Below are 25,156 nucleotides of genomic sequence, written 5' to 3'. Positions count from 1 at the left end.
AGAGCAATTACAAGCTTGTGTTAAGGGCAGGGGTCAAGGTAAGCAACAGAGTAAAGGTAAGGGCAAGAGGCTATGGGCTGAGTTTTGGCTTCAGTGCATACTTTGAAGTCAGGCATAAGAGTAGTAGATTCTTTTCAGGGTGTGGGGTAGCATTTATATTTATGAATTAAGGTTACTGGTTGAAAGTGGGGAAGGGCCTAATATGACTCTTTTAAGTCAGTATTACAGCAGCATCAGCATAACCTGAATCCTCTTACCTCTACAAAATCCCAAATTTCTGCTGGTCAAGCCCCTGTTCCCTCCCCCAAATCTCACATCTCTCCTGTCCATGCTTCTCCTGACCTCCCATATCAGTCATCTCACTGGGATCAGCTTTCTGATGGCTTTCATGATCTCAGAGTTAAGGTTTAGGAGAGGGTTTAACATGAGGAGGTTAATGCACAAGAACAGGGGCTTTGGGTTAGAGATTAAACAAATGCTTGGTGGGAGGGTTTGGTGTTCTGCTTGGGGTGTCAGGTCTGTGGTTAGGCTATGGGCAAACTTTGCGCTTTAGGGTTTTCTTTACATTGGTAAAAAGTTATCTAGGATTAAATAGAGCATATTAATGGTATTGTAAAGGGAAGGGAACAGGTTCATCAAGAGAACAAGTGTAAAGGTAAGGGGCTGAGAAGGAAACCCACCTCATGGTGTTTAGCAATGTGGGTTTGTGTGACATGATTAGAAGGACAGTCATTGGATGGGACGAACTTGGAGGTCTTTTTCTATGATTCTATCAAGGCAGCAGAGAGGTCAGAGCCCAGCGGGCAGTGGAGGGCAGCCCTGAGGGCCACCGGGGCTGCCCCTCCCAGTGGCAGCTGGGTTCTTGGCCCTGAGCTGGGACTGCTCCCCCGCCTAGAGAGGTGATGGGAAGAAAGGAAAGTTGAGATCAGTAAAGTTCTCATGGCTTCTTTATTCCCTATATGTACACTAGAAGCCTAGTTCTATAAGTAGTTTAGATGACACCGTCAAAGTAAGTAAATGAATTAACAGGAAGAAGGCCAAGAATAATATTAAACCAAAATCAAAGATATTGAAGACATTCTTGATACTTAAGAGGCACGTAGAGAAAGAGTTTACTCACTGCACCCTTGAGCTCCTTGTTTCTCATGCTGTAAATGGGGGGGTTCACTGCTGGAGGCAGAACTGAGTACAGAAATGACACCACCAGGTCCAGGGATGGGGAAGCAATGGAAGGGGGCTTTAGGTAGGCAACTGTTGCAGTGACAACCATTAGAAAGACCACAGCCAGGTGAGGGAGGCACGTGGAAAAGGCTTTGTGCCGGCCCTGAGAAGAGGGCATCCTCAGCACGGCCCAGAAGACCTGCACGTAGGACACCACAATATAAATAAAACAACCAAAGCCTAAAGAAACACTAAACACAAGAGACAAAACTTCCCTGAGGTAGGCATCTGAGCAGGAGAGCTTGAGGATGTGGGGGATTTCACAGAAGAACTGGTCCACAGCATTGCCTTGGCAAAGGGGAAGGGAAAATGTGTTGGCCGTGTGCAGGACAGCATTGAGAAAGCCACTGCCCCAGGCAGCTGCTGCCATCTGGGCACAAGCTCTGCTGCCCAGGAGGCTCCCGTAGTGCAGGGGCTTGCAGATGGCAACGTAGCGGTCGTAGGCCATGACAGTGAGAAGGGAATACTCTGCTCCAATGAAGAAGGCTATAAAGAAGACCTGTGCAGCACAGCCTTGATAGGAGATGGCCCTGGTGTCCCACAGGGAGTTGACCATGGCTTTGGGCAGAGTGGTGGAGATGCAGCCCAGGTCGAGGAGGGCGAGGTTGAGGAGGAAGAAGTACATGGGGGTGTGGAGGCGGTGGTGGCAGGCTACGGCGGTGAGGATGAGGCCGTTGCCCAGGAGGGCAGCCAGGTAGATGCCCAGGAAGAGCGCGAAGTGCAGGAGCTGCAGCTCGCGCGTGTCTGCGAATGCCAGCAGCAGGAACTCACTGACAGAGCTGATGTTGGGCATTTGCTGGCTCTGGACACAGTTGTCTGCTGAAGAGGAGAAGGCAGAACAAATTTACAACAATTTACAACAATTTACAACAAAGCAAAGGAAAACCTACTACAAGCCTTAAAGCACCACTCCACCTGTGCCTCTCTCTTTGCAGGAGAACGTCTCTGCAGCTCTCTTGCTTGGGCTCTGGCTGGTGCTGGTTGAGAGTGGCACTGGGAGCACAGGCTGCTGTGGGCTGTAGATGAATCCTTCCTGCTGTGCAGCAGGAAGGAAGCAGGAACATGTGGGAAATTCAAATTCAGTCCACTTCTCAGGTCAATGAGATTTGCAGTGTTGTTGGAAACAACTCATCTGTGTCCAGAGTTCAAGAAGCCATTACCCACTACTCTTGTTCTAAGCTGCCCTGTATCTCCCGTCTTTGAGATGCAGGACCATCCCACTCCGTTTTTTCCCTGAGAAGAAACTGGAGAAATCTGAGGGCAGAGAACCCCAAGTCCAAGTGCAGCTGGATAGAAAACTCAGCTTGTCTCTGGGGTACTGAGCAGGACCTCGGCTCTTCCTGCTTCACTTCACACTATGCTGCTCACAGACAGCCATCCAGCAGCACAGACAGGGCCTTAGCACGTAGGTGTCGTGTTCTTGGGGCACCAAGCACAAGGGCCAGGACTTGACCTCCAGCCCCTGGGAAGGGAGAACCTTTCCCTTCCCACCTTGCTCCGGGCTCTTCCTGGGGCAGTAGGAGATGTGCAGGAGAATGGTACGACCCCTGCCTGGTTCTTCAGGGGAATAAGGAGGCCCTGGTACTTTAGCAATGAGCTGTCTCCTCATAGGCCTCAGTGACAGAGACAACAACCACAGGCATGGACACAAAAATCTCAGTTTGTTGGGACTTTCAGCCTTGCCTATGTCCTTGCTCCTCTGATGACCAGAGTATCTTAGTGTCTTCCAGACCTGCACCTCTTTCCCTGTTTCCTGTAGACATCTATTTGTGTGATGTCACATCAGGTCTTAGCTGAGTAGCTCATACGAGATCCCTCGTGGGGCCCAGACCCTCCTCCTCCTGGGCACTGCTCACTCAGCAGGGTCCCAGTCTGCCCTGATGTGTGGGGTTCCTCTTCCTCTGGTGTAGGACGAAGCTCTTCTCTTTGTAAATGTCAAGGTGTTCCTTTAGGCAAAATCCTGCAGTTTCTCAAGCTCCCCCCGCACTGATGCTCCATTCTGTCAGCCATTCATGGCTGCAGGCAGATGGTTCAACTTTCGTGTGATTGTGCTATTTCTGACAAGACAGCAGCATCAGGAGTTGCAGGAAATTTTGGATAACACAGGAGTAACCAGTTAATTGGAATTGCTGCACAGAGTCACAGAAGGGTACGGGATGGTAGGCTGCCAGGTTCCACCTCTTCCCTGCTTCCTTCTCATGCATGCTGTCAGTTTGTCTGGAGCTGTGTCCTGAATGTTCTGGGGTTGTGCAGGTCAAAATTAGAAGGACCAAAGCCCAGCTGGTGCTAAATCTGTCTATTACTGTCAAAGACAATAAAAAACTGTTTATATAAACACTTTAAATAAAGGAGGATTAAGGAGAATCATCATTCTTGTTAGATGTTGGGAAAATCTGGTGCTGGTCTGGAGATAAGGTAGAGGCTGAGGTACTTATGCGGGCCCATGAAGACCCATCTTGGGATCTTCTTCCTGCCTGGGTCCTCCTGGCTCTGGAGGCAGAGGGTATCCCCCAGTCAGCATGCCAAGCAGGTGCCTTCTGCTGGCCTAGCAGGGCCACTGCCAGATGTCAGCCCAAAAGTCCACATCCCAGGGAGAAGTCAAGTGTGACCTGCCACCTCCAGACAGAAGTGACCTCACAGTCCCTTTCTGTGACACATTCTCGCTGCTGCCCTATCAAGTGCAGAGACAGAAGTGACCTCATAGTCCCTGCCACAGTCACATTGCTCCTGCTGGGGCAGGAGATCCTGAGGTAAAGCTGAGCTTTCTCTAGGCCCCTTGGTATCTCTTTTTCACTTTCTGGGTTAGAGTAAGCAAAGTTTTAGTGGGATTGTTTGGTGTTCTGCTTGTGCTGTCATGTCTGTGTTTCAGGTATGGACAAGCTCTGTGGTTTACAGGTGTTTTACGTCTTCCAGGGAGTCTAGGGTTAAATAGAGCATTTTAATGTTAGTTTTAAGGGAAGGGATTATGGTTATCAAGAGAGAAAATTGATTCCTTTCAGAGTGTTGTAGTAGCATTTAGGTTTAGGGATTAAAATTACTGTTTCCAGTTAGGTAAGGGCCATATGTGAATTTTTTAAGTCATTGTTACTGCAGTATGGGCATTGCAGGAATGCTTTTACCTCTATGAAACCACTAATTTCTGCTGGCCATGCTCCTCTTCCCACCCCAAAATCTCACATGTCTCTTGTTCAGGCTGCTCCTGACCTCTGCGTATCTTCCTGGAATCAGCTCTCTGATGACATCCATGATCGCAGAGTATCTATCTCACCTCTGTTGGCTCCTCCATTCCTGAGAAGGAAGTCGAATTGTACTCAGGAGAGAAAAGGACACAAAGGTCTTTAGCAGCATCCTGCGCAATGTGCCCATCAGCTCTGCACTTCCACAAAATCATGCTTCCTACAAAGTTTTTTTTTTTCCCAAGTGGGTTCTGTGCATCCGGGGTTACTTTTCCCAGGACCTCTCACATGTTTCAGTTTCATATGTGCAGGGATGGGATAAGGAAAGCCAAGGCATGGATGGAACTGCTCTTTTCAAGGGATGCAAGGAATAATAGGAAGAGATCCTATAGGTATATTGCTCAGGAAAGTAAGGCCAAGGAGAGTGTGCCCCCTCTGAGGGATGAGAAGGGTGAACTGGTAATGACAGACATGGAGAAGCCTGAGGGACTCAACAACATCTTTGCCTCAGTCTTCCCTGCCAGTCAGGCTTCCCAAGTCTTTCATTCCCTGAAGCCATAGATGGAGGCTGGGGAGCAAAGTCCCTCCTGCTCTAAGTGAAGAGGAGGTTTGAGATAACCTGATGGAACTCAACAAGTACAAGTCTATGGGGCTTGCTGACTTGCATCCCAGGGTCCTGAGGGAACTGCCTGATGCAGTTGGCAAGCCTCTCTCCATCATATTTGAAGAGTCCTGACAGTCAGGTGAAGTCCCTGCTGACTGGAAAAAGGAAACATCACTCCCATTTTTAAAAAGGGTAGAAAGGAGAATCCATGGAACTACCGAATAGTGAGCCTCACCTCTGTGGCTGGCAAGATCATGGAAATGATCCTCCTGGAATCGATGTCAAGGCCCCTGCAAGACAAAGAGGTGATCTCAGACAGCCAGCATGGCTTCTCCAAAGGGTAAATTGTGCCTGACCAATGTGCTGGCTTTCTACAATGGAGTGACCACATCAGACAACAAGAGAAGACCGACCTATGTCATCCACTTGGACTTCTGTAAGACCATTGACACTGTCCCATATGACATCTTTGTCTCCAAATTGGAGAGATATGCATTTGATGGGTGCACAATTCAGTGGGTAAGGAGTTGGCCTAAAGGTCACACCCAGAGAGTGGTGCTCAATGGCTCTATGTCCAAGTGGAGGCTGGTGACAAGTGTTGTACCTCAGGGGTCTGTCCTGGGACTGGTACTGTTTAATATCTTTATCTATGACAGACAATGAGATCATCAGTGAGACAGTACATTCTGCGCTTGTAACCCAGAAGGCCAACTGCATCCTGGGCTCCATAAGCAGAGGAGTGACCAGCAGGTAGAGGGAGGTCACTTCTACTTCTACTCCTTGTACTCTGCCCTTGTGAGGTCCCACTTGGAGTCCTGCATCCAGGACTTGTGCCCCCAGCATGAGAAGGGTGTGGGTCTGTTAGAACGGGTCCAGAGGAGGGCCACAAAGATGATCAAGGGGCTGGAGCATGTCTCCTATGAAGAAAGGCTGAGAGAGCTGAGGCTGTTCAGCCTGGAGAAAAGAAGGCTCCGGGGTGACCTCTTTGTGGACTTTCAGTACTTAAAGGGAGCTTATAAAAAGATGGAGAGTGACTCTTCGTTCAATTAGATAATGATATCATAGAAATGGTATCATAGAAAACAGTGACACTCGTGAGGACGGAAGAGCAGGTGGATAAGGCCTTGGCCTGCCAATACAGGACACACACACACCTGAAAACTGCATGAGAGTGAAGAGGAAGATTGGATCCAAAAATCTAGATTATGAAATCAAAGACTGTGAGTATCACCTTGACACTGCAGGACAGCTCCACCAATGGGACAAAACCACAGAAGCTATGTATGACACTGGGGCCACAGAAGGATTGCTGGGAGGAGAAGATATAATTCCTGTTCCTTAGAGAAATTCCCCTGGTTCAGGTACAGCTGCCTTCTGGAGTCAGACCTTCCACTTCTCGAGCCTTGCAGAGAACAGGGATGGCATACAGCCCAGGGCTGACCGTAGGACATGGTCCCCAGAAGGAAGCTCGGCATCTGCAGGTTGCAGGCATCAGCACAGTGTTGAGTGTGTTCCACATCCAAGTCTCCATGCTGGTCATGTGAGAGAGGAAGAAGAGATTTGTATATGGGTGGAGGATCTTCCATGTGGATTACAGGGAAAACTCAACAAATGGTGTCTTAGTGTCCAATTCCCTTCTTGGACAACCTTTTAGAGCATTCAGTTCCCCCCTCTCTTGTTAGGACACATTCAGAGGGGTGAAATGATCCCTGCCAGTCATGGCTGAAGTGTCCTGCCATGCAGTGGGAACAGAATAGGGGTTAAGGGAGGGAAACATTTGTACACATATTTGACAACCACAGTCCAACAGCACAAATCACACTTTAAAAAATTAGTCTCGGACATCTACAGAGAGAAGCAGTTGGTGATGCCTTCAGTCTGCTTCAACCACCACACCCCAGCAGAGACCCTGCTGCCTTGGGGAGCTGTCAGCCCTGAGGCCTTGGGGACACCTCAAGGGAGCCCAAAGGCACAGAGCAAGCGATGCCATGGTCGGATGCTGTGCTGCTGAGCTGGGCTGGGCTCATGGGACAGAGAGAGCTCGTGGCAAGAGGTCCTGGTGCAGAGAGCCAGATGTGCCCAGGAGCAGCTCCTCTGCACAGCGCAGCAGGGCTGGGGGCTCTGACCGCAGCTGGCACACAGAGAGGACAGAAGGAGAGAGGGCTTGGAGGCACTGAGGAGCACAACAACAGAGGGCAGCGTGTGGCAGGACACATCTGCAGGCTCTTGGCACCGTGAGGCTCTGGCAGCAGGGCACTGCAGGTGGGGTTGCCAGAGGGGTCTTCCGCAGATGGCACATCCGACAGCTGATAGCATCTGTCAGGGTGGGTCTCTCTGTTTCTCCAGGTAGGAGTAGAAGATATTTTAAAGAATGGTATATATGACTGGATTTTTCAAAAGGAAGACCAAGGCAGGGGATACCTGAAAGGCAAGACTTTTACTGTAGCCTGTGCTTGCAGATACCTGTGGTAGAGTGGAGGCTGGTTTCATGGTAATAGGTGGTCAGGTTTGTACTGCAGACTGAGACTGCTAGAGTATTGAAGTGAGGGATCGATATTTCATCAATGAACTTCATGAAGTCCCTTCCCACACCTCAGCCCACAGACTCCACCAACATCATCATTGTGGTCCTCTCAGGTTTTATCCTAGCTGATCATTAGAAGCTGCCTCCAATGACCAGTGCTCTGTCTTTGGGAGGTCTCTGACAGTTTGAGATGATCACAGATCATTTGCAATGAGGAGGAGCTGCCTCGTCTGCAGGCAGAGCTGCAGCACAGGAGGGTCTGCTGAGTGTCCGTCTGTCCCTCCCTGGCCTTGCCTCCCCTGGCAGCAGCACGCTGGCATTCCTCCTGGCTTCTCCAGCTGGCCATGCTGCTGCTGGTCTTGTTCCCAGGCTGGTTGGGGATGGGGGTTTCACATGCCCATGGAGTGAGCCTTCGGTGTGCTTGTGGGACGTGGAGTATGGGGACAGGGTGAGGGGTGTGGAGATGTGCAGTTTGTGCCTGGATTCCTTTGCTCTCAGCAGTGTGCAGGTTCTTCTCAGATCAATGTCTAAGTCCAACTTTCCTGCAACACTCACACGGTGGCTGAGACCAGCACTGATGGACAGATTGTCTGTCCTCACTAAAGGACACTCTGCACTGTAGGGACAGTCCCTTTTTCTCTGAGCAGACACAAAGTTTCCCTTCAAGTGCAGGGGGAATGCCCAGGATTTCTGTTTTAGAAAAACTCAGCAGTGTCCAGATTCTGTAGGCACTGGAACAGGCATCACAGGAAAGTGGTCACAGCACTGAGGCTGTCAGAATTCAAACATTTGGGCAACCCCCTCAGGCATATGGACTGATTTTTGGGTGGTCATGTACAGATTCAGGGGTGGGATCTGATGATCCTTGTGCTCCAGGAACATAGGAGGAGAATTGTCCTGTAGCTCAAAGACCGGCCAACACAGGGCAACTGAGACCAGAACTGATGGATTGACTGGCTCTCCTCTCTGAAGGGCACTCTGCTCTAAAATGCAGTATCTGTGACTCTGAAGATCTACAAGGTTTCGCTTGGAGTGCAGCTGAATGCCCAGCATTTATGCCTTAGGACTCCTCAGATGTGGTGGAGCAGCTGAACAAAGAGTACAAATCAAACAAATCAAACAAATAAACAAATAAAGACATAAATCTCCATGTGTCTGCTCTGTGATGAACTTTGAGCAAAACTGGGGAAATCTGATATGAACTGAAGTGAATCTGAGACTGCCCCATGTTCCTACCATGTTGCTACCTTGAGCTGTAGTGCAGGACTGATTCTTCCATTGCCCACAGAAGAGCACTCTTCTCCTAGAGAGACTCAGTATCAGCTGGAAGTCATTAAAGGGACCTTCAAAATAACTGCCTGCAAGTGGAAAATCTTTTTGATGGTTTTAAAAAATTGAATTTTCCTATGATATGTCCACTGTACATTATTACTATTCTTTCTCTTTGTGCAGGACCACTTCACAGAAATAACGGATGTCCAACAACAGCTCTGTGAGTGAGTTCCTCGTGTTGGCATTTGCAGACACACGCGAGCTGCAGCTCCTGCACTTTGCGCTCTTCCTGGGCATCTACCTGGCTGCCCTCCTGGGCAACGGCCTCATCCTCAGCGCCATAGCCTGCGACCACCGCCTCCACACCCCCATGTACTTCTTCCTCCTCAACCTCGCCCTCCTTGACCTGGGCTGCATCTCCACCACTGTGCCGAAAGCCATGGCCAATTTCCTCTGGAATACCAGGGCCATCTCCTATCAAGGCTGTGCTGCACAGGTCTTTTTCTTTCTGTTCTTTATATCAGCAGAATATTTTATTCTCACTGCCATGGCCTACGACCGCTATGTTGCCATCTGCAAGCCCCTGCACTACGGGAGCCTCCTGGGCAGCAGAGCTTGTGCCCAGATGGCAGCGGCTGCCTGGGGCAGTGGCTTTCTTGATGCTCTTCTGCAGACTACTAATACATTTTCCCTGCCCCTCTGCCACGGCAATGCTGTGGACCAGTTCTTCTGTGAGATCCCCCACATCCTCAAGCTCTCTTGTTCAGGTTCAGACTACCTAAAGGAAGTTGGACTTCTGGTGGTTAGTGCATGTTTAGCATTAGTTTGTTTTGTTTTCATTGTGCTTTCCTATGTGCAGATCCTCAGGGCAGTGCTGAGGATGCCTTCTGAGCAGGGCCGGCACAAAGCCTTTTCCACGTGCCTCCCTCACCTGGCCATGGTCTCCCTCTTTGTCAGCACTGCCATACTTGCCTACTTGAAGCCCCCCTCAATCTCCTCTTCTTACTTGGACCTGATGGTTTCATTTCTGTACTCAGTGCTGCCTCCAGCAGTGAACCCGCTCATCTATAGCATGAGGAACCAGGAGCTGAAAGCCACACTGAAGAAACTGATTCTAGTGGTAATATTTACTTAGCAATAATTTGGCTATCTCACTTTTCTAGTTTACCTCAAGTTAATATCAGGCAATATATGACCTCTAGGTATAACATTTGTCCTTGTTTCAGCTCGGAGAGTGTTAATTTTCCTCCTAGTAGCTGGTAGGGTGTTATGTTTTGGCTTAGGATGAGAAGAGTGCTGATGACATGCTGATGTTTTACTTGTTGCAGAGCAGTGCTTACAGCTAATTAGAGCTAATGGTTGTGTGGTATTTAGCTGCCGGCCGGGTTAAACCACAACGATCCTTTTTAGCAACCAACTTGGGGCACGAAGGGTTGAGATAACGACAGATCTCACCAGAGTGTGTTAAGCTAAAATTAATATAACTATTAGACCTCCTTAATAGTTGCTAGTCACAATGCTGATTGCTTTAATATCAAGTCTGCTGCACCTGTTTTCCAAACTGAGTTTTATAACACGTTACTTTTTGTATGTGTTCCCTGTCATGCTGTTTATCCTTTCTGGGCCCTGGTTTAAGATTGTTATGGTATTGTGAGGTGTAACAGTGGCTTATGAGACGATGAAATTTCTGGTCATGACCCTAACCTGGTATTTGTACTCAGCACTGTCATCGACTCTATACTTTGGAAACCATATCTCAGAAACTATTAGCAATTACACCTATTGCCTTTATTTTTATTTATTTATTTATTTATTTTTGTTGTTGTCAGGGAACCAATCTGTGGAGGGGGAAGAAGGAGACATTTTTTCCTACTCATTCAACCTTCCTTTCTCCTTCACCTCCCTCTTATCCTCCGAGCTTGGTACGATAGTTCTCCAAGATGTTGAATATCCTTGGGACACCCAGACTAGCATGTTCGTGTTGTTATGTCTCCTGAATGTGCTTCAGGTTTTGTTTAAGGTTAAACAACCACTTAGGAATTTTATCCAGAGATCTGTCCTGAGGCGGGACACTTGTGAGTGGCAGGGAGTGTGGGAGGATACGGGCAGGTTTCTAGAGCAGTGGGCACCTCCAGTGTTTTGGAAATTCTCCCCTGAACAACTGCAAAATCCTAAAAAATGGGTAGAATGCTTGAAAAAAGGGTGTCATGACTCTGGCAGTTCCAAAGTGACACAAATCACTGGAGTGTGCTGGGGTCTGGCCCATGCCTATCGAGCTGCAGCTGATACTACTACCAACTTAGTGACAGACCCTGCAGCCACTCCAAGTCCTGTGACAGACCCAACGGCCACTCCGACCACTATGATGGACCCTGCAGCCACTCCAGCTCCTGCTTCTGCAGCTGCTCCGGCTCCTGTGGCTGGGTCAGAGAAAGGAGCTGCAGCAGTGCAAGTAGCCCCTGCAGAGAATATTCCGTGACATTTCTGTACATGGTGGTGCCTATAGCACTGAACCCCCTCATCTACAGCATGAGGAACCAGGAGCTCAAGGAAGCCTTGTGGAAACTCTTTGGACACATGCTACTTCGGCATCAATAATGTGCCTATAAAACAAACAGGACGGACAGGTTTTCTGAAAAACCTCTGCATACAACAGCTTGTAATTCTTCTATTATTTTTAAAATTATTTCTTAAACTTGTCATTTTGACTGAATTCTACTTGTGTCATCCTGCCGATTAATTATTATCTGTCACCCAAGTATTTAATATACCTACAGAACTGGGTTCTCTGTAGATAAATAGAATAAAGAAGCTGTGAACTTTGTGGGTGTCAGCTGCCGCCTCTTCCCGTCTCCTCTGGATTTAGGGGAGCAGCCCCAGCACACAGGAGGGGCTTGGGGCCAAGAGCCCAGCTGCCACATGCAGGAGCAGCCCCACTGGTCCTTGGGGCTGCCCCCCACTGCCCGCTGGGCTCTGCCTCTCTGCTGCCTTCGGGCTGGGGCTGCTGCTTCCCTGGAGCCATGGCCATGGCCAGCAGCAGGACGTGGCCTTTTCACTGCTGCTCTCTTTTGGCTTCCACATTGTGCTTCTTTTTTTCTGGGTAAGCCCTGATATCTCGTGTACCTTGGTGACAGTCCTGTTGTCTCTGCAGTGGCATCCCTGTGGCTGCAGGCAGCAGCAGGCACTGTGCAGCCCTGGGTCACAGCTGCCTCCCTGCTAGCACCACAGTAACAGGAGGGTCTTGCTCAGGGCAAACTCAGGACCCTGGACACCTCTTCCAAAAGTGCTATCAGGAACACAGCCAAGGGTTTTCTCCCTGCTCTTCTGTATTCTAGGGGTTCGTCATAGAGTGAAGGACACAGGGTGAAAGTCCCAGGGTGGTCCCTGAGGAACCAAGGGCAGCACTCAGAGCTCCTGTTATGGCAGAACTTGCCTAAGGACATGACAGCTGATCTTAAACTTATCTGCATGGGACTACACCCCCTGCAGCGGGGTTGACAGCCAATGCCAACCTGGAGAGGAATCTGGAGCTGCCAGGAGATGTCAGGGGGTCTCCAGGGACAGGGTGCTCAGTGGGTAATGATTAGAACCTCATAAAGTAGCTGTGCAAGGTTGTTTCAGGTAACAAACAAGGTGAATCTGAGGAGTGCATGGGCTGCTCAGACTGCTCAGGCTGGGTCAGCTGTCACTGCAGGTTCTCCTCCCAGCCTCTTGCCCACCTGCAGCCAACTGACTCCTGGGGCAGAGTGAGAAGCAGAGAAGGCCTTGATGCTGTGCAACCACAGGTGACCAACACTGCTCTGGTCACATATCAAAAACACAGCACCGCACGGCCTGATCTACAGAGAGAAACTCCGTCCCAGCCATGAGCCAGTATCCCCACAATGGATAAGAAGCTCTGCAAGGAGTCAGGAAGGTGCTAATAAGCACCAGGACAATTCAGAAAGCCCAAAGTCCCTTCTGAAGGGTCACTGAATGCCACCTGAGAGGCAGTGATGGGCAGTGGGGAGGGCCAGGAGAAAGACTTGTGAGAAGGCTGTGAGAAACAGAGACACTCAGGGCTTTAGCACTTGTCTGTGGGTGGACTAGGAAGACGAGGTCACTCCTGAGACTGGGGCAGGGCTGAAGGTCCCTGTGTGAAGCTGGACTGATGGAGGCACACCTTGTATGTGTGCCTCAGCCTGGGAGCAGGGACCTGCCCGCGGTGCGGAATGGCTGGGCTGTGCTCAGCCATGCCCCAGGAGATGACCTTGCTCTCTTCCTCCCCACACGGGGCAGGCCCTCAGAAAACACCCCTCACCCTGGAGATGCACCAACCTGCTGATGTGAGGTGCCAGTAGTGCAGGGGCAGAGGGGAGGCTTGGAGAGACACACGGGGGCTGTGGACAAGAGTGGTGTGGCCTGGGGAAGTGAGTGCCTGGGAAAAGTTACCCTGGAGCCATAGGAGCCATTCTGGAAAGAAAACTTGTAGGCAGGAATTGCACTTTTGTGGCACTGCAGAGCTGCTGGGCACATTGTGCAGGGTGCTCTGATGGACATTTGTGTCCTTTTCCATCGTGTCTTAAGCGCCACTTTTCTCAGAAATAGAGTAGCCAACAGAGCATTGACAGATAGTCCAAGGTCATGAAAGCCACCAGAAAGATGCCCCTAAGAATATAACTGATATAAGGAGGTCAGGAGAAGCCCTGGTCAGGAGAAATGTGAGTCTTGGAGGAGGGAATAGGGGATTATCCAGGTGAAATTAAGTATTTTTTAAAATGTAAGAGGGTTCATGCTATGTGGAAACTGCTCTAACCGTGTCTTAAAACAGTTATATGAGGCTATTCCCCAGCTTCAAAAAGTAAACTTAATTCCTAAATTTAAATGCTAATCCACACCCAGACAGGAATCGACTACTCCTATGCCTGACTTCTAAGTATGCACTGAATCTAAAACTCAGCCCACAGCCTCTTTTCCTTACCCTTACTCTCTTGCTTACATTGATCCCTGTCCATAACACTAGATTTAAATGCTCAACTTAGGCCTAGAATTATTGGAAGAACTAAACAAACCCTAAATCACAAAGCTTTTCCATACTTTAACCACAGACCTGATACCCAAAGCAGAACACCAAGCAATCCCAATAAATCTTTCTTTAAACTCAAACCCAGAAATGTGAGCTCTAGCCCCTGATCCCATGCATGAACACCTAACAGCTGATTCCCCCGGTCCTGTGCATTGACTTCCTCATCTTCAGCCCCTCTCCTAACCCTTACCTTTAGGTACCATACTGGGTCTGGCCCTTAGTGCAGGCCAAGAACTGTGAGGCTGCAATGCAGTCATATGGCATGCAAAGATGGATGTGAGGGGTCACGGGTCTGTTATAAATTAGACCACACAATTTACTGGTCTATTGAAATTATTTTATTAATCAAGTAAGCAGACACAAGCAAAACAACGCTGGGCGGCTGGGGAGTCTCCACTCCGCAACAGCACGCAACTTCCCTTTCCAGGGCTGCTGTTTTATAGCAGTCGAGTTCCAGCTTATCGAGACTCGTTGAACTGGCTGAGGCTGCGCAGTCTATTGTAGAGAGGGGGATCGTTGTTCCTCTGCTGGTGATCACGCGTTGTGCTAGTGTTCAGGTGGGGGTAGTGAAGCGGCAAGCAGGATGTCTGGTTTCACTCAAGGATGTTTACCCAACACCCCCTCCTGCTATCTGCTTGCTTAATCCTCCCGTTTACCAAAGCCGTTAAATTGTACAACCTTATCTCCACAGCAGATTCTCCAAATTCCTCAAAGACAATGAACAACCCCCCACTAATTTATCACAATCCCTCCTTTTTCTTTTTCTAACATATTTTGTTCATTGAATTTTTGCAATATTTGCTTGCTGAGCATCAAAGATTCTACGTCGTCCTCCTCCTGCTCAAGAGATTCATACTTAGCATGCACAAGCATAAGATGAGCAGCTTCTAATCGACTTTTTACAATTGCAATTACCCTATTGAAAATACATGGCCCAAAAGTCAATGCTATTATTAGTAGTAGTAAAGGTCCCGCTATAGTTGACAATAGTGTGGTAAGCCAAGGTGAATAATTAAACCAGGACTCATACCAATTCTGACGAGCCTCATTTTCCCTTTTGCATTTTTCTAATCCTTCCCGCAATTTAGTCATTGTATCTCTTACCACCCCAGTATGATCTGCATATACACAACATTCTTCACATAGAGCTGCACACAGTCCTTTTTGTTGTAAGAAAATTAAATCCAACCCTCTATGGTTTTGGAGTACCACTTCGGATAATGACCTAACCAATTTTTCCAGAGCTATTACTGATTGCTCTATACGGCCCAGATCCTCGTCTACGGCAATTGCCGTGGAAAAGTAAATTCCTGGCTTTGTTTTATCAGGGAAGCAATTCCAGTTGAACCTGCAGCCCCGAGGGCCATTAAAGTGGCTAAGGTGATGGCCGTAATAGGCTCCCTCTTTACCAGATGGTATTCAGCCACTGTGTGATGGGTATACATATACTCTTCAGTGTGGTATAGAATCCTTGGTATAATGACCACCTGTACACAAAAATCATGAGATGTGCTAAACAATTTTAAAGATAGGCAAGGAGTGACTCCCAACGATGAACATACCCACCTAGTGTTATTTGCAAGAATTAACCATTTGTGTGTTTGGCCCATTTTTTTCAGTGGCATGGCACAGATCATTTTTATCTCTTGGAACTGTGTCGATACATCTACCTTTTCCCGTAACTTGAGTCAAAGTTATCCCGATTTCCTGACCCCAACTGTACTTGGAAGGATTTGACTCATTTGAATATTCAGACCTCCCCATGTCTCCTATAGCTTCATAATATGGGGGCTTAACACTTACACGTAGCCAGCACCCTTCAGTTATCTCAGGATTAGTTTGATTTAGTACCTGGAAACTAGCATTTATAACTTTCCACATACTACTCTCGGGCACAACCCCTTTCTTTTTTTTTTTTTTTTTTTCCAATGCTTGGAAGCAGTGTGGGAAAGGATAACTCTGTCGACTTATTAGAAAACACTGTAGTAGGTTGGGCAGTCCCAGGTATCTTTACAGTCTGGACAACCAAACCTTCCCCTAATAACTCTTTATTAGGCCTGACTACCTTGGAAGTCCCGGGTTTTTCCTTCTTTATTAGTATGAGTCCTCCCCTGTCAGTTCCAGGTTCTGTATACCTTATTCCCCACACTCTTCCCATGTTCCACCCTCTATCCGTGGGTTGGGTAACATTTAAAAAGAGATATTTACAGTTTCCACGTCCTCCCCACCCTTGCGGTGGAATGCACCCATATGGACCCCATTGGACCCTTGGGTATTTATCTCTACCGTATCCCGGTATCTAACTAGGGGCTATAGTCTCACAACCCCAATAGCTGCAGTAATATTGATTAGGGGAGTTGCAGTACCCCTTTCCAGGATTCGAACTCGGGCACATATAAAATCCCATATATTCCCAGCATTGGGGCCTTGGGATCAGCTGACATAGTGTAGAAGTAAAGCTTGCCCCCCCCCCAATGTTATCTGGGTTACAATAACCTGTTGATCTTCGAATCAACTTAAAGTCCATTTAAAAGGTTGGTGGGGGTGGTGTTGAGTCGCTATGCAGGATGAAATCACTGCGAGAACCCCCAAATACCGATAGGAATGGCTGAGGCCCATTTCTTTCCCCACTTATTCACTCCTCTGCCTCACTCGTCAGTTGGGTTGCAGCCAACTACGAGGTTTTAGTTCTTCTTGGCAGCAGTAGTGTTCCTCAGGGGAGAGCCTCTACCTTAACCCACGGTACCTATTAAGTTCATCGCAATGTGAGCTTCAGGTCTTTGTTTCCTGGAGCGATCTCCCACTTCTCGTCACAGATGGGTCCTTTAACACGGATGGCATGTGTCCATCCTTTCTCTGCAGTCCGGACAACTGTTTCTGTAGTAAGCAAAACAACATAGGGGTCTTTCCCATCGTGGTGTTAAAAAAAAAAAAAAAAAAAAGTCTCTTTCCAAGCCATAATTAGAATTGAGGGTGATCAAGTGGCACGTCCAAGTCATAGGGCATACCATATAGTATTTCAAAAGGAGAAATTCCTACATCAGTTCTGGGCTGCGTCCATATGTTTAACAGTGCAAGGGGTAAGCATTTTACCCAAGAAGCCTTTGTTTCCAGCATAAGTTTTGTTAGTTGTTTCTTAATTTCACCATTCATTCGCTCTACCTTTCCAGAAGAGGAGGGGTGCCAGGGGCTGTGAAAATCCCACTCAATCTCTAAGGCCTGCATTAATCCTTGCAGTAAAGCTTTACACCCATTCAGTCACGTGGTCAATTAGGACAAACAAGTAACTCAGTAAAGTCTACCTGTATACTTTGGAAAGGTCAAAGCCCTGGCTCCCGTCCCCCTCTAGGTAGGTTACAGAAGACCTTTTTACTTACCTTTTGACATATAGTATGTCCTCTGTATGTGTGCTTCCCTAAAGAATATATATTCCTACACAGACATGCTTTCTTAGAACAACATCATACGTTGCTTGCACCTCCCAATGACTCTTCTGATGTAAAACAGTTAATATTTGCCTCATTATCACTTTATTCAGCATTTCTCTCCCATCAGGGAGTATCCATTTTCCTTCAGACTTCATAGCTCCTGATTCCTTAAAAAAATCTTTATTTTAAAACTTTTTAGTTCTTTCTTAATTTTCAACAATTCCCTGAATCCTCTCTGCATTTATTCTTTGTTTTCCTTCAGACATTAGATGCCTTAAATACCTGACTTCTCTTTCTCCATATTGTAATTTATTTTTCAATACTCCCAAGCCCTGCTTTCCCAGAAAGTTAAATAGCTTGTTAGTAGCTTTCTTCACAACTCTTTTCTCCTGTCCTGACAATAGAAAACAATCCACATATTTGTTAACATTAATACCTCCTTGGGAGGTTGTAATTGTTCCAAAATCTTTTTAGAACTTACCCAAATAGATAGGTGGCCCTGTAAACCCCTGAGGTAAAATTGTCCACCTATATTGTTGCTTCCGCCCCCATTTCAGGGTCTTTCCAGTCAGAGGTGAATATATGTTTGCTCTCAGGGCCTGAGAGCACTCCATTAATAACACTGTTATTCCAGTCTAACAATTTACTATTTGGATGCCCAATTTAATCATCAAATCCCTTCTCAACAAGTTAGTCCCTGCCTTGGGTACATACAATAATTACCCAGTGATCATTTTATCCCCTGGTCTCAGCTTGGTATTCCCCAAAAGTGGCACTGTTATCCCAGCCCCTTCTACCCCCATCACATTTAGGGTTTCATTAGTTAATTTAATCCCTGATACTTTACAAGTCAGTAATGACCTAGCTGCCCCAGTGTATTGGGTTTGATGGCAAGGTTCGGGGGGTGTGAGGGGTGTGGGGGTGGGAAACTGCAGTGGCAGCCCCCGTGAAAAAAAAAACAAAAACAAAAAACAGAAACCTCCCCATGGTAGATAAGGGACAATTTCATCTGGCCCTAAAGGGGCCCACTGCTGCCCAGAGCCAAGCCATGAGCAATACAGTCCGTGCCTCTGTGAGAGCACATCCACGAAAACAAACAAACAAAAACCTGCGGCTCAACAGCAGTTGGGAGACCGAGAAACCCCCCCTCAGACACCAAAGTCAGTGCAGAAGGAGGGGGAGGAGGCGCTCCAGGCGCTGGAGCCAAAGCCCCCCTGCGGCCACTGGAGAGGCCCCTGGCGGAGCAGGCTGTTTCCCCCTCCCCGATGCTTGGGAAATTGATCAAACACCACAGCAAATATGCAAATATACCAAAACTTCTAGACTGTTACTTAGATAATGCCTACATCACCTTTCCCTGCTCATTCAATTTCAAACAGCTCTGTTAAATACTGCATGCCACACCTTTAACACCTTCAGCAACCCTTTTAACACTTCCTTTATCTTTCTCCAGCCTGTACTTTTCTAATACCAGCACCAAAGGCTCAGTCAGGGTCCAACATAATTCCATACCTTTTCCCTCCAAGATACAGAAACAACATATCAATCAATATACCATATTTCATCCCATTTTCCTTCTTTCCACAAAAACAACATTGACTGTAATATGGTGCTATAATTAATAGTTCCATTTAGGGGCCACTCCACTCCATCCTCTAGTTTATAAAGTGGCCACCATTGATTACAATATTTGATAAGAGTTCTTTTACTCTCTGTACCCTCTCACCCCACTATATCCCTCCAATGTGTTAGTATACATCCTAGGGGGCTTTTCCTCGGGATTTCTTTGCTTTGAACTTTTCCTATTGTAATCTACAGTGGTTAATATTCCACCGTTTTCCTAGAAGCTCTTTACTAGTCAATCCCAATCCCTCCAAAATCCACAATATATGGATACACAAGTAAAATCAGACCACTGTAAATTAACTGCCTGTAGACAATTACACTGAGGACATTTAAACCTGATGAGCTGATAATATGCCTGGGCAAATTTTGTTCCCTTAGACATACACCTCAATGGCAGTTCTTATATTTACATATTTACATATTTACATATTAACATATGTATAAAAGAACACTTTAACAAAAATGCCCGGGCTTTTGTATATACAATATACAATGTACAGTTATTGTTCCAGTTAGAATTATTCCTCAGCAGCTGCAAACATTATGCCAGTTGCCATTAAAGCTCGCTTACCCTCCTCCTGTCTCTTTCTTAAAATCTCGGACGTCCCCGGAGTTAATGGGGATGGCCACATATTCCTAGTCACTGGTCCCTGAGTGCTAGAATCAGAGTTGTTATTGGCATCTCCCTGGGGTTGCAGATTAAGAAGCCCGGGAGTTGGAGGGGCTGCAGGTGGGGGTGGTGGAATATAGGGGGGCAGTGGGGCTCTCGTTTTTTTCTTACGCCTCCCATCCCCTCCTTTTTCTTTTAAAGGATATAAATTGGCTCGAGTTTCCGAGCTGATTCACAAACGTGCATATTCACTTTCTTCCAAACTAAAAGGTTCCTTTGAGTTTACACAAATATTTAGGCCTGACAAACCCAATCTTCAAAAGACCCAAATATGGGCCAGTAAAGGTGGTCTCCTCGAATCTGTTTACCACACCAAACTTCAACACAATAATGTATCATTTTTACTTTATTCCTTCCCCTCCTAAAAGGGGAATCCTGCCAATTTTTAATCATTAATCCCGGATAACCTAACATCAGACGTTACCCCACCCATGGGACCAGAAGGCTTACTCTTCTTCTGTCCCATCTTCTGGAACACCTTCACACACACACGCATGAATTGCTTCCCCCTTTTTGTGGCCCAGTCCCTCGCGGGATATGGGAACCGCACTATTGAGGGGTCCACACTCACTTCATCCGCAATTGGACGTCTCGTTTGTTGTGTTCCAGGATACCCAACACCAACTGAACGGATCACCGGCCTATACTTACCCACCCCATGGGTCTTTGTTCGGGCTTCATGCACAAAGATTGCCTGGGGTTTACCGGTTTTATTTGTTTGTGTCTAATTTTGGGTTCGTCGGTGAAGGATCTGAATAAAAGTAGTCCTAGCGAAGGCCGCTGATAACAGCAAGGCGCCCCCTCCGAAGGTCTTTCAACCAGGTTGCCTTCATCCGAGTCACGGCACCAAATTGTTATAAGTTAGACCACACAATTTACTGGTCTATTGAAATTATTTTATTAATCAAGTAAGCAGACACAAGCAAAACAGCGCTGGGCGGCTGGGGAGTCTCCGCTCCACCATGGCACACAAATTCCCCTTTCCAGTGTTGCTGTTTTACAGCATTGAAGTTCCGGCTTGTCGAGACTAGTTGACTTGTCAAGACCTGTCGACTTGTCGAGACCTGTCGCCTTGTCGACTTGTCGAGACTTGTTCTGAGGCTGCGCAGTCTGTTGATGGGGTTCATTATTCTTCCTCCGGTGATCACGCGTTGTGCTTGTGTTCAGGTGGGGGCAAAACAAGATGTCTTGCGGTGGATGGGTAGTATCTTACAGAATCTTTGTTTTAACAAGGATGTTTACCCAACCCCCCTTCCCCATTTGTCCCCATGTTACAATGCCGTGAGTTGTGAAACCTTATCTCCTCGGTAGATTCTTTAAATTCTCAAGGACAATGAACAAACCCCTACTAATTTATCACAGGCACAAGGCTTGGCTGTGTCTAGCCAAGAAGCTGCAAGGCCAGCAGCAGGCCCCTGGCTTGGAAGCTGCTGCTGAGGTGACTTGTGTGTGGTTGGCTGACAGGCCGCAAGGAGCCTGCTGGGTTGGGATGCCTACTTCAGGAGTGGTTTCCACCCTGATGGAGCCTGCTTTGGTAGTAGGAAAGAGCAGGAGAAAAAAAAAAAAAAAAAAAAAGACACAAACCACCCTAAAAGGTGGGCACTGGCCATGAGGAGGAAGAAAAATCCAGGGGAACAACTGGTCTTGCTGCTAGAGACTGAGGCAAAGAAGGCATTAAGTACCTCAGCCTTTACCTCATCTCTTGGCACCAGGTTTCCCCTCACATCCAATAATTTATGATGGTTCTTAATCCTCTTTTATTTGAAGTATTTCTATAAGCAGTGTTTATTGTCTTTGACAGGAATGGATTGATTAAGCTCCAGCTGGGCTTTGGCCCTTTTAACTTTGTCCTGCACAGCCCCATAACATTTAGGACACAGCTCCAAAGAAACTGACAGCATGCATGAGAATGAACAACAGAAAAAGTAGAATCTGGCAGCCTTCCATGCATTACCTTTCTGTGACTATGTTGCAGTTCCATTCAACTGGTTACTCCGGTATTATCCCGATGTTGGTTTAGTGGAGGACTTGTTAGTGTTAGGTCAGAGGTTGGACTCGATGATCTTGAGGTCTCTTCCAACCTAGACAATTCTGTGTGGTTCTGTGTCCCCTGTACCTCCCAATGCTGCTGTCTTGTCAGAGACAGCACAATCACATGAAGGCTGAACTGTCTGCCTTCAGATAGGAACAGCTGACAGAACACAGCATCAGTGTGTTGGGAGCTTGAGAAACTACAGGATTTTGTCTAAAGAAACCTCTAGACATTTACAAGGAGAAGAGCCCAGTCCTGAACGAGAGAGAGTAACGCCACACATCAGAGCAGACTGGGACACTGCTGAGTACACAGGAGGAAGAGGGCCTGGGCACCATGAGGGATGTCATACGAGCAGTGGTGCCTGCTCAGCAGGAACCAGGGCAGCTTCCTACAGAGCTGCCTTCTGAGGAGCATGGCCACCAAGAAGATCTGAGTTACCATACTCAGCTCTGATCCGGTATGACACCACAAGGACAAGTGTCTACAACTAACCAGTAACTCTCTACAACTAACCTGGTTTGGAGAGGAGCAAGGGCTATGGCAAGGTTCAAAGTCCCAACAGGACCCAGGTCTTTGTGTCCATGGCTATGGCTGTTGTCTCTGCCACTGAGGACTATGAGGAGACAGCTGATCGTTAAAGCACCAGGGCCTCATTGCCTCCTCATCCCCAACCATGAAGCAGGCAGGGGTCGTACCATTCTCCTGCACTTGGCCATGCACATCCCCATCTCCTACTGCCCCACAAAGAGCCCTGAGCAAGGTGTGAAGGAAAGGATCTCCCTTCCTAGAGACCAGGGGTCAAGGCCTGGCGCTTGTGCTTGGTGACACACATCCAGGTTTCCTACACATCTGTGTCACCTTCACATTGCCTTTGTCTCCTTGTCCTCACTGCCTCCAGGGTTCTGCTCTAACGAGCTCCAAGGGAGGCTGTGTCAGTGCTGGCCCTCAGGGGGACACTGCAGGAATCTTCCCTCTGACTTGCACTTTTGGAGAGATGTCTTCAATTGTCTCTGAGTGCCTGAGGTTTGTGGGCTCATCAGCAAAGCCCCCAGAGGGGTGATTGCAGTGCCTTGGGCTGGTGCTGTGCTGCTGAGCTGGGCCGGGCTTGTGGGGCAGAGAAAACACATTTCAGAAAGTCCCACGAAGCAGAGAGAAAGCTGTGCCCAGGAGCAGCTCCTCTGCACAGCTCAGTAGGGCTGGGGGCTCTGACTGCAGCTGGCATGGGGAGAGGAGAGAAGGAGAGAGGGCTTGGAGGCAGTTGGTAGTGGGAGGATGCTGAGAGCTGCCTGCAGGAGAAACCTGCACAGCCCTTGACAAGGTAAGTGTCTGGCTGCAGGGCCATGCAACTGCAGGTCCTGGAAAGGTCTCCTCCTGCTGGGTCTTGTTTGTGGGAGGGCAGTGGGCAATGCAGTAGGCTTTGAGAGTCCTGCTGGGTTGCAGTGCGAGGTGAGGAAGTCTGGCAGAAGCCCCTTGGAGTGCCCCAAGGCAGGTGCCCCTAGTCAGATAAGAGAGAACTGGCCAAGTGTCCTCCAGACCCTGCAGGGGGTGCAGCTGGGCTATGGGACACTCCAGCTTTCAGATATCCAGCTCTGTCTGTGGGGCATCTTCCTGGCTGCAGGCTGCTCTCCAGCAGGATGCAGCTCTCTTGTGGCATCCTTGTGTTATCCAGGTGCCCCAAGGAGAAGACACCTCCATGCTAACACCATGGCCTTGCGTCCTGATGGCTGTCTGTGGGCAGCAGCAATGAGACCTGTCTAGGAGGGAAGAGCTGAGATCCTGCTCAGTCCCCTGGAGAAAAGGTGAAGATTCTGTTCAGCTGCACTTGGAGTGGGGCTTCTCTGCTCTCAGCTGTCTCCTGTTTCTTCTCAGAGCAGCACCCGAGAAGGATGGTCCTGTAGCTAATAGAGGGGTAGGCCAGGGCAGCAGAGAGCAGGACTGATGGGCAGAGCTGCTCTGCTCAGTCTTCCCCAGAGGACAAGTCCTTTGCCTCTTGGCACCCACAGGATATCACCTAGAGTGTGGAAGTAATGTCAGGGAGATCCGCCATCAAATACCTCTCCTATGTGTTATATGGGCAACTAGGATAAAATAAAGTGAGGAAAATAGTTGCAGCTTTGCTCCACAATCAGCTCAGTTATTTGCAACAATACTGCAAAGCTCATTTTTTCTGACTTTGAGTTATCCATCCTTCTGTTTTATTTCCTATTTTCCTCAGAGAAGTCTGTTCTAACATTGCTCTGCCTTCTCCTCTTCAACAGAGAAGCAAGTAGAAAGTCAGAGAATGCCCAACATCAGCTCTGTGAGTGAGTTCCTCCTGCTGGCATTCGCAGACACGCGCGAGCTGCAGCTCCTGCACTTCGCGCTCTTCCTGGGCATCTACTTGGCTGCCCTCCTGGGCAACGGCCTCATCCTCAGCGCCGTAGCCTGCCACCACCACCTCCACACCCCCATGTACTTCTTCCTCCTCAACCTCGCCCTCCTCGACCTGGGCTGCATCTCCACCACTCTGCCCAAAGCCATGGCCAATGCCCTCTGGGACACCAGGGCCATCTCCTATCAAGGATGTGTTGCCCAAGTACTTTTTTTAGTCTTCTTTTTTGATGCAGAGTTTTCCCTTCTCACCGTCATGGCCTATGACCGCTATGTGGCCATCTGCAAGCCCCTGCACTACGGGAGCCTCCTGGGCAGCAGAGCTTGTGCCCAGATGGCAGCAGCTGCCTGGGGCAGTGGCTTTCTCAATGCTGTCCTTCACACGGCCACTACATTTTCCCTTCCCATCTGCCAAGGCAATGTTGTGGACCAGTTCTTCTGTGAAATCCCCCAGATCCTCAAGCTCTCCTGCTCAGATTCCTATCTCAGAGAAGTTTGGGCAATTCTATTTAGCATTTTGTTAGCATTTGGTTGTTTTGTTTTCATTGTGGTGTCCTATGTGCAGATCTTCAGGGCTGTGCTGAGGATGCCCTCTGAGCAGGGCCGACACAAAGCCTTTTCCATGTGCCTCCCTCACCTGGTTGTCACCTCCCTGATGATCAGCACTTCCATCTTTGCCTACCTGAAGCCCCCCTCCATTTCCTCCCCATCCCTGGACCTGGTGGTCACACTTCTGTACACTGTGGTTCCTCCAGTAGCAAACCCACTCATTTACAGCTTGAGGAACCGGGAACTAAGGGATTCCATCAGGACTCTACTTGAGGACACACATCGTCAGCAAATTCACCTATAATACTATGCCTAATATTAGAAATCTCAGCTATTCTCAGAAAGAAAATAATATGATGTCTTCTATTAATAAATGTGTGTATTATTATTTTCTCTCATTATTTCACTTTTGATTAAATATTATTCCTAGCCCCCTACAAGTCAATTATTTTCCTGTAGAAGATGGCTTCCTGTGTAGATAAACCTAATAAGAAAGCCATCAGAAATGCATTGGTCTGAGCTGCAATCTCTTCCAATCTTTTCTGGAGCTGGTGAAGAAGCTCCAGCATGCAGGAGGAGCTCGAGACCAAGAGCCCAGCTGCCACACGCAGAAGCA

At 48.1% G+C, this 25,156-nt stretch overlaps 2 protein-coding genes across 2 annotated transcripts; both read left to right on the top strand.

Annotated features, from left to right (window-relative positions):
• Positions 1–8,999: 8,999 nt before the first annotated feature.
• LOC119716200 (olfactory receptor 14J1-like) lies at positions 9,000–9,932 on the top strand. The gene has a single exon (XM_038175701.2). The coding sequence runs from the start codon at positions 9,000–9,002 to the stop codon at positions 9,930–9,932; it is 933 nt and encodes a 310-aa protein (XP_038031629.2).
• A 14,315-nt stretch (positions 9,933–24,247) lies between these two features.
• On the top strand, positions 24,248–24,844 carry LOC119715352 (olfactory receptor 14C36-like). The gene has a single exon (XM_038172660.2). It carries the CDS (start codon positions 24,248–24,250, stop codon positions 24,842–24,844), a length of 597 nt encoding a protein of 198 aa, XP_038028588.2.
• Positions 24,845–25,156: the final 312 nt, after the last annotated feature.

This window comes from Anas platyrhynchos, chromosome 31, assembly GCF_047663525.1.
Source record: "Anas platyrhynchos isolate ZD024472 breed Pekin duck chromosome 31, IASCAAS_PekinDuck_T2T, whole genome shotgun sequence".
NCBI lineage: Eukaryota > Metazoa > Chordata > Aves > Anseriformes > Anatidae > Anas > Anas platyrhynchos.
This window is presented reverse-complemented; position numbering and strand designations above follow the sequence as displayed.

What these genes read in the sequence shown, in the direction of transcription:
- LOC119716200 (XM_038175701.2), top strand. Translation starts at nt 9,000, where the DNA reads ATGTCCAACAACAGCTCTGTGAGTGAGTTCCTCGTGTTGGCATTTGCA.
- LOC119715352 (XM_038172660.2), top strand. Translation starts at nt 24,248, where the DNA reads ATGGCCTATGACCGCTATGTGGCCATCTGCAAGCCCCTGCACTACGGG.